Below are 11,932 nucleotides of genomic sequence, written 5' to 3' on the forward strand. Positions count from 1 at the left end.
TTAAGATAGAAATTGAATTTTGAACCCTCCATTTGGATGTAAGCCATAACCACAGTAGCATGAATGGAGGGTATGTTCGTCAAATAAAAGTCGTGTGACCGGCACGCACCCTATTTTTGACGGAAAAATAGAAAATGGGAGTTAACGCAAGTCACATTTTCATTTTGGAGGTGAAGCCTGATGTAATTCCTTTGAAACTGGAAATAGTTAATCCTACCCATCAAGGCACAAATACATGACATAACAAAAAGGACAGAATGAAATCAGTAGTGTTTGATCTGGGTTGGACCAACTGTGGCAAACCTCATCCGAGACTGCTTTTTCTTATGTATTATGCATCGAACCGAACATATAAGAACCAACCATAGTTCATGTTTTAGGAGGAAGGACATAAAAAAATTACCTGACTATTTTGTAGAGTTTTGATTTCAGGATACCAAACCATACCCCAAAGAGTTTCTGATTGAATGAGACATTGATGTCGCCTTTTTGGCCCCCTTCCTTGATGTATAGTTTGGTTCAGGTTTCACCTTCTCTTCGTCAATATCAGCTTTAAAAGTTCCTGGAAAAATGAATGTAAGATTATGACAATTTGAACATGCAATTTGAGCTCCATAAGGACCTTAAAAAATACTCCTTTTCAATCAACGGTTTTACATAATGTAGGAATGAATACCATTAGAGTGACGAGAATGAGCATTGCCGAGTGCCTTTAATGTGCACAACTCTTGAACAAGAACACGTTCTTCATCACTGTTATTCCAATGAATATCAATTACACACTTCCATTAATTCTTTTATATCTCATTGGAATGCAATGGTAGAAAATTAATTAGTAAAATCATTAATGCTCAGTTTGAAGGAGATAATAAAATAGATTAAACTCCAAATTTGTTGAAGGACTTGGAACAACTTGAACATGATGGTGTTAGGGTGCTGAATTATTTAGCTGAATCACAATAGTTGAACTAGTCTTTACGTAGTTATTTCAAAATAAGTGACTTATATGTTTGAATTAGTCTTAAATTGTTTGCAGACTTTATTTCCTTTTATTTCTGAGTTAGTGGGTTAGTTTCCTGATATTAAGGAACTACTTTCTATTGTATCTCTATATATTGGCATTTGGAAATGGAAAGGGATACGAAAATTACCACAGTTTACACTATTGTGTATTGAGGTCGTGAGCTCCTCTATCAGCTCAAATAGTTCTTGCTTATATAAAATTCCATCACCATAGGTTCTGGAAGAGAAGAAAAACAGAGGTACTTACCAAAGTGGTATCAGAGCTAGGCATGGAGGAAAGAATAGACAGATTGGAGCTTGCTTTCGGGGATTTATCTACTACAATCGATAAGAAATTTGAGGATGTCTTCAATCAAATATGTGAAAGGATGGATCAAAAAATTTCAACAGCAAAAGTAGTTGCAGAAAATTCTCTTTCGACTGCTAGAAACACTAGAGAAGTCAATAATGGTAATTGAGGATCGTCAAGTTCGAATTTTACAAATTCGTATGCACCAAGGTTGGTTAAACTTGATTTTCCACGCTTTAAAGAGGGAGACGAACCTATCAGTTGGATTTGCCGTGCAGAGCAGTTTTTCCAATTTCAACAAGCACCTGAATCTGATTGGGTTTCACTCGCGTCGTTTCATCTTGAAGGTGACGCACAATATTGGTACCAGTTATTCAAGAAGGAAGGACATAATATTCCTTGGGAAGAGTTTAAGGAAGGATTGCTAGCACGATTTGGACCAAGCCAATTTCATGATTACTTTGGTGAACTTATTAAACTTAACCAAAAAGGTACTGTAAAAGATTACCAAACTGAGTTTGAAAAGCTACTTACGAAGGTAGGGCATTTACCACAAGATAGGCAGGTGAGTTGTTTTGTGAGTGGACTTCGAGATTCTATTAGAACCGATTTACAAGCGGCAAGACCAACAACTTTATCTGCTGCTATTGGTCTAGCTCGCCTTTATGAAGGCAGGAATTTATCAAGGCCAAAGGCAACATTACCGAGCTATCAACAAACTCCTGTTGTAATGCCAAAACAGTCCACCCTACCTGTTCGACGAATGTCCCAACCCGAACTACAAGAAAGAAGAAGTAAAGGACTATGCTACAACTGCAATGAGAAATTTGTGCCTGGACATCGCTGCAAAAAGTTAGTTCTTATTGAATCATGTTTGGAGGAAGATGACGGAGACGTTGTAATGGAGCTGGACCAAAATATTGAAATTCCAGAGATATCTCTTCATGCTATGACGGGGGTTAGTGCACCGAAGACAATGCGTGTCATGGCAATGATTAAAGGTAAACCTGTTCTGATTTTGATCGATTCGGGAAGCACTGACAATTTTGTAAGTGAGAAAGTAGGGAGAAAGGTGGGATTGAAGCCATCAGGAAGGAAATTTCAAGTAGACGTTGCATCAGGTGAGAGGTTAGAAAGTACAGGTAAGTGCCGTAACATCCAAATTAAGTTGCAAGGTACTTCTTTAATCGTGGATTTGTATCTATTACCTCTTGGAAGCTATGATGTGGTATTAGGTGTCCAGTGGTTGTGTACACTGGGACCCATTATATGGGATTATTCTAAGTTGTAGATGAAGTTCTATTTGCAAGGGAAGGAGACACATTGACAAGGACTGTCAACACCTAACAATAAAATTGTAGAAGAGCTGGGAATGAGGCAAGCTACTAAAGTAGCCAAGGATGGATTCTTGCTGAAATTACTTTCCTTGGAGAATTTACAAGAACATCAATCACCACAAATACCAGATCAAGTATACAAACTGCTGCAATCATATAAAGATGTGTTAGCCAAGCCTAATGGTCTACCTCTACTACGGGCGTACGATCACAAAATTCCATTGTCGCAGGGTCATGGACCCATCTGTACGAAACCGTATCGATATCCTCATTATCAGAAGGCTGAAATCGAGAAAATAGTAAAGGAAATGCTGGAATCAGGGGTTGTCAGACCTAGCAACAGTCCATACTCTTCACCGGTTCTTCTAGTGAGAAAACATGATGGCTCGTGGAGAATGTGCGTTGATTATAGGGCACTAAACCAGGTAACCATTAAAGACAAAAACTTGATGCACCCGAAAAGGTTGCACACCCAAGCGGAGGTATCAAGTAGTAATCCGGCAAAGCCAGGATCGATCCAAGGATAGGAAAATAACTTGTTTATCGGAGGGTCTCGTTCACGGGTTTAAGTGTTACTAGCTAACTTAGACAAAAATAGAAAGAACAAAGATAAATGGGGGTTTTGATAGTTAGGCATGAATTGAAAATAAACAAAAGGGAAATAACTAAACTTAAACTATTAACTAAAGCTTATTGGGAGGCTAGGGTCTTATTCTACATATGAGAGAGGTCAAGGATTCGGGAATCCATCGAGATATACCTATGTAAGTTCATGCTTGGGTCAGTTATTGAGTTTGAGTCATCTCGACTTTACATTAGATGCTCTAAGTGCTAGATATACCTAATGGTCATAACTAGTCAAAGGGTCATCATATTCCATTAAACATCGAGTCTAAAATCGGAAAGATCACTTAAGAAGTAACTATGACATATGCTTGACATAAGACATGAAACAAGCTTAAACGATTAACCTCGTGAGAGAGACATCAAACATACTCATCTAACCAATACAACCACATACATAAGCATATCAAGATTTCATCATAATCCTCAACAAGAGGCTTAGCTACACATAGAGAGATTATTGCATTCAACCCCAAATGAGAGTGTAATCAATGGTGTAGACATCGTGAGACAAGTAATTACACTATCTCTATTTCTAATTTCTCTCTACCTAGGTTTATTAAGCAAGAACAAGTAGCAATCAAACTCTAGAAAGATTAATAAACAAATTCAATCATATATAAAAGGAATCATTCACAAGCATACTCAAATTTAAGTTTAATAACATGAATCCATCATATAAATTAATTTCTCTCTAGAATTCATCACATACAAGTAGCTAGCAACCCTAAAATCAAACAAGACTAAGCTAGATAATCAATTAAATCACCCCAAACAAGAACAAGAGGAAAATGAGTAAGAAAAACCCTTGGAGAACAAATGGAGTGAAAAATCTAAGCAAACCAAGAAAAGGAGCCAAAAGGGTTGCTCTCCGGCCGTTTTAGCTGCTGCCCCGGTGCTATAATTGTTGTCCAAGTGCCCCTTTTGCTCCCTTTTTGGTGTTTTCCTTGCTATTTCTCTCTAGATCTAAGTTTCTCTCTCTAGATCTTCATGAAACCCAAAACCCTAGCCTCCATTACATTTTCTCTCTCTAAAAATCAGCACATAAGGAAGAAGATGAAGTGTAGAGACCAAGTTAGGGCATTAATTTCTATTTCCTACCCCAAAAGACCACTTTGCCCTTCCTTAGTAGTTATAGTCACTCCTTTGTCTAGCTTGACTTCTTCAAGTTATTTTGACTCATTCAATGACTCCATTTCATTTTAACTTGAATAATGGGCTCTCTAACTTGACCAAAGGGTGCAAATGACAATTTTGCCCTTGTCTCCTAACTTGCTCATTTCTTATGCTTTTCATCTCTAGTCTTCACCAAAGTGATAATCATGTTCCAAAGACTTCATAGACTTTCTCAAATTATATTTTGACCCTCTTAGATGCAAATGACCATAATACCCTTGGTGAGCCTTTATCTCCTTACTTGATCCCTTTTGCTCTTAGATTTTAAGGATCTTTTCTTAGATTCTTTTAAGTGCTTTTGACTCTTCTAGGGTCTCCTTAGCTCATTTCCTTGCATAGTTCTTTTATGGTACCTTGTCATGAATATAAACATATCTTATTAGAATTGAAGCATAAAATGGACTAATTCATCTAAGTTAAGTGACCTAAATGTGAAGTTTTCACATCACATCAAACATCCCCTAACTTAGGCTTTGCTTGTCCTCAAGCAAACAATAGAAAATTACACAACAAAGCAAAAAATCTAACTCACTTTCGGAGGAATCCCGGTTGCATTTAGCCTATGCAACAAGCCTTTAAACCCTTAGGTTACCCCTAAAGGACGAGTTTTGTCTCGTGAGGGTTTCCAGTGAATACACCCACAAAGTTCTAGATTTCCAAAGGATATAAGAGCTCAACTATCGATGCAAATAAGGTGATGATCAACAAGTGAGAGATTTAAATATGTCAAACATATGAATCGAATCGATAAATACAAAAGCATGCTAAGAGTCTCCTCACTAATAGTTATATACTCAAATTCAAGTATCCCATCCATCATCATGAGCATCATCCAAGTCTAAAGTAACAAAACCTTGTTTCCTATCATAGCACATTTCGCCTCGACTTTGGCCTCACAGTTATACGCTCTTAAACATGAAATCACTCAAAAACGAATTATAATGGTTTACTCTCATATGTGAGCATAGAATAAAGTAAACTCAACATATACAAAAATTAAATGAGGATATCAAGTTCTAAAACGAAATGATCTCTTAGGAATGGAAATAACCACTAACGAATGAGGAAGCTCACTCACCCTTCTCACCCACTCTACCCTCTAATAATGCCTCCTAAAGGTAAACGGATACAAGTGATGGAATGGAAGATGATGAAATCCCGAGAATGTCGACGGCTTCAATGATAAAAGAACACTCAAACAACCTTTAACTTGACTTTTTGCATTGAATACTTTATTTATTCCAAACACTTACATAAACACTCAAAAGTTCACATGAACTTTTACACAAAAACAACTTTCTTACTTTTTATTTTCTTTTTTCTTTTTTCTCTTTTTTACACACATAACCAAACACCAAACACAAAAGTACAAACTAGTATTCTCAACAAATCACTTTTACTTTCACACTTTGCTTTCACATTCTTTCTTCTTTACTTTTCATGTCTTCATTCTCGGGAGTAGTATGATGAATGGATGGTGGAGTATCCGTTTCCCTAAAGTTGACACTATTATCGGGTTTCATGGACTACAAGAGTAAGGTTTATTCGCTATCCTGATGTCATTCTTAGTGGCTAAGGAAGTTGAGCTCATGAGATCGTCTAAGCTCTTTGGGAAGTTGCGAAGTTGAGTAGCTCTTCATTCTACTCGGAGTTAGCGCGGAAGAGTACACTCAAAAGCAATAGAAAGGCTCAGATATCTCACATGGGTTTAAGTCTCCACTAATGACTATTTTAGGTCACTTAGAAGTGTTCCTTCTTCCTTAAGATGATACTCACATGGTAGCACACGAACACTAAAGGACTTAACATTCATGAAAAGACTAAGAGCATGCATAAGATTTATCGAGAAAGACACACATGCATCAACATACTTAAGAATACCACTAGAGTCATACCAAATCTACCCAAAAAATTTTCAAATTTGGTCGAATTTTTGAACTCTCTAATCTTTTGAAATCCAAGGTCATGAGGCCAAAATGTCATATCCCCATCCCCAAACTTAAAACTAACATTGCCCTCAATGTTATAAGCATATACTCACCAAAAGATAAGAGGTACAATATGTTAAAGAGAAGAGTGGAAGGATATTACCATAGCCAGAGGAGATAAAGAGTGCTACTACCAAGACTTATGTATTCGAGTTCCAAGTTGATAATAAATCCACCGCCATCCCCAAACTTGGAACGAACCACGTCTCAAAAGTATACAAAGCGAAACTCTCCTAACACATCAAGAAATAGCATAAGAATGAAGCATAAGCATGACCATATAAAAATGACCACTCACGCAGGATCACTCGATTGCATCAAGCTATGCAACTAGCCTTTGAGTCTCTCGTATGCACGAGAGCACGAGTTTTGTCTCGTGGAGGATTTTCAGAGATGCTACCCACAAACATCAAGGTCCCACCTCAATAGACCAACCAATCATATAACAAAAGACGAAAGGTTTGGGGTCTTCCCAAAGAAAAGATGTAACCGGTAAGAACCGTCTCACAACAATGTAATGGCATTGGTACATAAGTGAGACGGTAAAAGAAAAGAGGTAATCCCCAAACTTGGATGATGACAATGCAACAAAGTTTGATATACTAACAGGGAAAACATGCATTTCACTAAAAGGATCTACATATGTATGAGATATTGGTTGAGATGTCGAACTAAAACCTAAGGGGTTGCCCATAAGGCTCAAGAATAAGTCAGAAGTTTCCTTAAGTGAGGGTTCAACCAATCCTTTAAACATTATTCTTGTCTCGATATCATATGTGTCCTTAGGGAAATCTATAGCCCCGCTCAAGAGGGCATCCACATTGATGCACCCGAAAAGATTGCACACCCAAGCGGAGGTATCAAGTAGTAATCCGGCAAAGCCGGGATCGATCCAAGGATAGGAAGGTAGTTTGGATATCGAAGGGTCTTATCCCTCGGTCTAGATATTTCAAGCTAACTTAGACTAAAAAGGAAAGGAAACAAAGATAAATGGGGGTTTAATCGAATAAGGTGATAAGAGAATAGAGCAAACAAGTAAAATAAACTAAACTAAACAATAAAAGTAAACGGGCGAGAGAGATTCGAGAGAAGTGTCGGAGGAACAAGAGTCGGGAGACGGTAAGACTCGATTCAGGCAACAAATAAGTGAGAGAGGTGTTGAAGTCCGGGAATCCATAATGATAAACCTACGACTATGTGTAGTCCGATCTAATGTTTCAAAGTATAACCGATGTTCGACTCCTAAGGTGATGTCTATAAGCACTACGTATATCTGGAGATCATACTTAGTCAAACAAACATCATAACCGGTTTATCTCGAGTCAACGAAAGTGTTGTCTAGTCGCCTAACTATGTGAAGTGCATGACAAGACACATGAAAATATGACTTAGACTACGATCGATATCGAATACTTCGTTTCGTTTATTAACTATGCAAAGTGCTTGACAAGACACATGAAAATACGATCCAAAACGATAATCGAATTAAATGAACATCAATTCATAATCAAAACATCAAATCATATTAAACATAGTCACGAATTCATCACATTTCATCTCATATAATCGACAAACTAAAGTTAGCTAAATATGGTGATTGAATAAGAAATGGAAAGGAAATGATGAGAGAATCCCCTTTTTTCGATGATGGTTCGAGGCTAAGATCGTCGGAAAATATGAGTCTTTAAGGTGCAGCCGATCTCCCCTTAGCAAAATTCTGGGTTCCCCATACCGACCACCATCATCTTCTCCATTTATCACAAACCTCCATTAAAGCTAACCCTAGCTTTCTCTCTCTAGCAATTTCTAGCTCAAACCAAAATCAAACAACAAGGGAAGCAAGGCAATGACATGGGGAGTAAAAGCCCTATGATTTCCGGCCAAGAAAGTGGCCGGAAATGTCAAGAAAGATCCGGCCAAAGATTGAAGAAATTCCGGCCAACCATGAAATCCGGCCACATAGGTGCTGTCCCGGCCGGATGCACCATGTCCCGAGCATGTCGCGTCCTTCCCCATGATGTCCCGTGCTGCTCTAGTGCTGGCCCGAGCTGAAGAAGCTTCATCCCGTGCATGGCAGCTCCATCCCGAGCTATGAGGCATCAAGTCCGGCCAGATGCAGCAGCTGCCCATGCTCGTGCTGCTGCTGTTGCTCCCGGAGCTGCTGTTGCGCGTCCCTGAGTGCTTCCCGAGCAGCCCGAGCTGCTCTATGCAGCCCGAGCTGCTGCCGGCCAAGCTTGGCCGGCCTTGAGCTTGGCCGGCCTTGCTTGGCCGGCACTCCTCCTCCCCTTCCTCTCTTTTTCTCTCTCTCAAGCTCCTCTTAACTCTCTAAACCCTTGAACTTGATGAAGAATACCAAACCCTAGCACCCTCTCTCTCTCCTTTCTTGGTTGTTGAATGATGAAGAAGATGAATAGTGTCTTGACCCTCTCTTTTTACTCAAACCCTAGACTTAGTCAAGACTTGACTTTGACTCAAACTTGAGTCCATCAAGAGGGTGCCTCCAAAATCTCTTCCTTCTTTCATCTTCTTTGGGCTTGGGTTTTGTTCCTTCATATCTAGGCTCTTGGGGTTTTAGACTTGGGCTTTAATCTTCACTTGGAAATCAAGGGGGGTGCCTTCATAGAATCTTTGTTTTAAGACCGAACCTCGACTTCTTTCTTCCACAACTTCCCCATCCGAACTCGGAATTGACTTCCGTTTTCATCGTTAGACTCGTCTTTGACTCCTCTTGTCATATGATTTGCTAGAAATCTTTTTCTCTCGTTTTCGGCACATGAAATGATAGTGACAATTCGTTTCCTTTATTCCGGTTTACACGCTTAACTCCAAAATAAGTACCTAACATGAAAAACACATAAAATATTATTGATAACACTCAAAAATGACTAATTAGTCTAAGTTAGGCTCTCCAAATGTGACATTTTCGTGTCACATCAAGATCCCCAAACTTAAACTTTGCTAGTCCTCGAGCAAACAAAATAAAATGAAAGCCTAACTCACTTTCGGAGGAATCCCGGTTGCATTTAGCATATGCAACAAGCCGTTAAACCCCTAGGTTACCCCTAGTGGACGAGTGTTGTCTCGTGAGGGTTTCCATAGATGACACCCACAAACATCGAGTTTCAAATACACAAGGGTCCAACAACCACATCATATATAAGCATGGTTCATATAGCACAGGGGTTAAGCATGTCAAAACATAATGAATCAAGTAAACAAGTTCATGTGAAAGCTAAAGACCTCTTCACTAATGATCTTACCCTAAAGTGCAAGTGTTAAACCATAATAAGCAACATCTATGTTCCGAAGTCACAAAACTTTGATTCCTAAGTTAGTACATTTCGCCTCGACTTCGGCCTCACGGACATACACTCCAAATATGAAATCGCTCAAGAATGGTTCGCTCGTATGTGTGAGTGTGATCACTAACATGGACTCAACACATAAAAAGGGGTGAGGACAACATTTTGGAACGAATGATCTTCGAAAAGGAATTAGCCACTAAATAGAGTGGGGAAGCTCACTCGCCCTTCTCACCCATTCTACCCTCTAAGAATGCCTTCTAAAGGTTAACGGATACTAGAGGTGGATGACGATGGAGGATTCCCGAGAATGTCGAACTCTTCATGATAGAACCTCTTAAGCACTTCCACATTAGTTTCTTGCTTCGAATAATTATTCATAAACATACACACAAACACACATATATACAATCACATCACTCACACAAAAGAGCTAACATGCTCAAACATAACATAAACAACTTTATTCATCATTCTTTTTTTTTCTTTTTGTCTTTCTTTCTTTCTTTTTTTCACTTTTTCACTTTTTCACTTTTTTTTTTTTTTTCATAACACAACATCACATAAAACAAACATAACTCACACAATATTATATTCTTGCAATCAACTTTTTCCATTTCATACTTGCTTTGACATTCTTCTTTTCTTAGATTCTTTTAAGTGCTTTTGACTCTTCTAGGGTCTCCTTAGCTCATTTCCTTGCATAGTTCTTTTATGGTACCTTGTCATGAATATAAACATATCTTATTAGAATTGAAGCATAAAATGGACTAATTCATCTAAGTTAAGTGACCTAAATGTGAAGTTTTCACATCACATCACATGGACCCATCTGTACGAAACCGTATCGATATCCTCATTATCAGAAGGCTGAAATCGAGAAAATAGTAAAGGAAATGCTGGAATCAGGGGTTGTCAGACCTAGCAACAGTCCATACTCTTCACCGGTTCTTCTAGTGAGAAAACATGATGGCTTGTGGAGAATGTGCGTTGATTATAGGGCACTAAACCAGGTAACCATTAAAGACAAATTTATTCCAGTGATAGATGAGTTGCTTGATGAATTACATGGGGCAATTTATTTCACCAAACTAGATTTGAGATCTGGATACCACCAAATCAGAATGCACCCTAATGATATTGAAAAAACAGCCTTTCGCACTCATCAAGGACACTATGAGTTCCTCGTCATGCCTTTCGGTCTCACCGATGCGCCATCTACTTTTCAAGCACTTATGAACGAGGTATTTAAAGAACATCTGAGAAAATTTATTCTCGTCTTTTTCGATGACATTTTAATTTATAGTCGTACCTGGGCAGACCATTTGCATCACTTACAAATTACTCTTTCTGTTTCGCAATCTCACAACTTGTTTGTGAAATTGGAGAAATGCGAACTTGGGCAAGAAGAAGTACAGTACCTAGGCCATAAAATTTCTCGTGCAGGAGTGTCCGTGGATCCTGACAAAATATCAGCAATGGTGGAATGGCCGAAACCACTCACAATAAAAGGCTTACGTGGTTTTCTTGGATTGACGGGATATTATCGCAAATTCATCAGGAATTACGGAAAAATCAGTAGTCCATTAACCAAAATGCTTAAGAAGGACTCATTCATATGGTCACCCACATCTGAAGATGATGGGGAATAACCTAGTGTATCTCATACACCTAATTGTCTAGTGTTGGTAGCGGAATCTCAAACATCATATGTTTAACACTAGTTTCCAGGATCTATACATGAACATATCAATGAACTAGATTGGAAAGATGATTACCTCTTAATCGCTTTCCCACGAACTAAATTCCGATCAGTATTCGGAAGATAAGAGCTCCAAGTGTAGCTCCTCTACTTGAGACACCGAGTAATGACTTGAACTCCCTCCTTTCAGTCAGCTAGGACCTTCTTGAAGGTTGAGATGAAGAACTCCTTCTTCTTGACTAGATACTTGAGAAAACTCCTTTTCTCTCTCTCTCTCTGAGATGTATATTCTGAAACTCTTTCAGTTAACTCTCAGACTCTTGAGAATTCCATCTCTCTCTTTAGGTTGTATAATTAGGTATATATAGAAATCCCTAGAAGAGGTATTAGACTCAGACTAGGATTCCATAAACCTAATTATTAGGCAACACCCAAAATACCCTCCCTTGGGTCACTTAAGTTGGCCGGCCAACATAGCCCTTTATGGGCTT

The 11,932-nt window shown here is 38.6% G+C and overlaps 1 protein-coding gene across 1 annotated transcript; it reads left to right on the plus strand.

The window, feature by feature from the left end:
- The first annotated feature begins 1,292 nt into the window (after positions 1 to 1,292).
- Positions 1,293 to 11,391, plus strand: LOC147544170 (uncharacterized). Its single transcript, XM_086635645.1, has 4 exons — positions 1,293 to 1,473; positions 1,555 to 2,454; positions 2,674 to 3,074; positions 10,606 to 11,391. Exons 1-4 carry the CDS (start codon positions 1,293 to 1,295, stop codon positions 11,389 to 11,391), a joined length of 2,268 nt encoding a protein of 755 aa, XP_086491771.1.
- Positions 11,392 to 11,932: the final 541 nt, after the last annotated feature.

This window comes from Eschscholzia californica, unplaced genomic scaffold (genome assembly GCF_041429995.1).
Source record: "Eschscholzia californica isolate CP2 unplaced genomic scaffold, dmEscCali1.0.p SCAF_4, whole genome shotgun sequence".
Classification (NCBI taxonomy): Eukaryota; Viridiplantae; Streptophyta; class Magnoliopsida; order Ranunculales; family Papaveraceae; genus Eschscholzia; species Eschscholzia californica.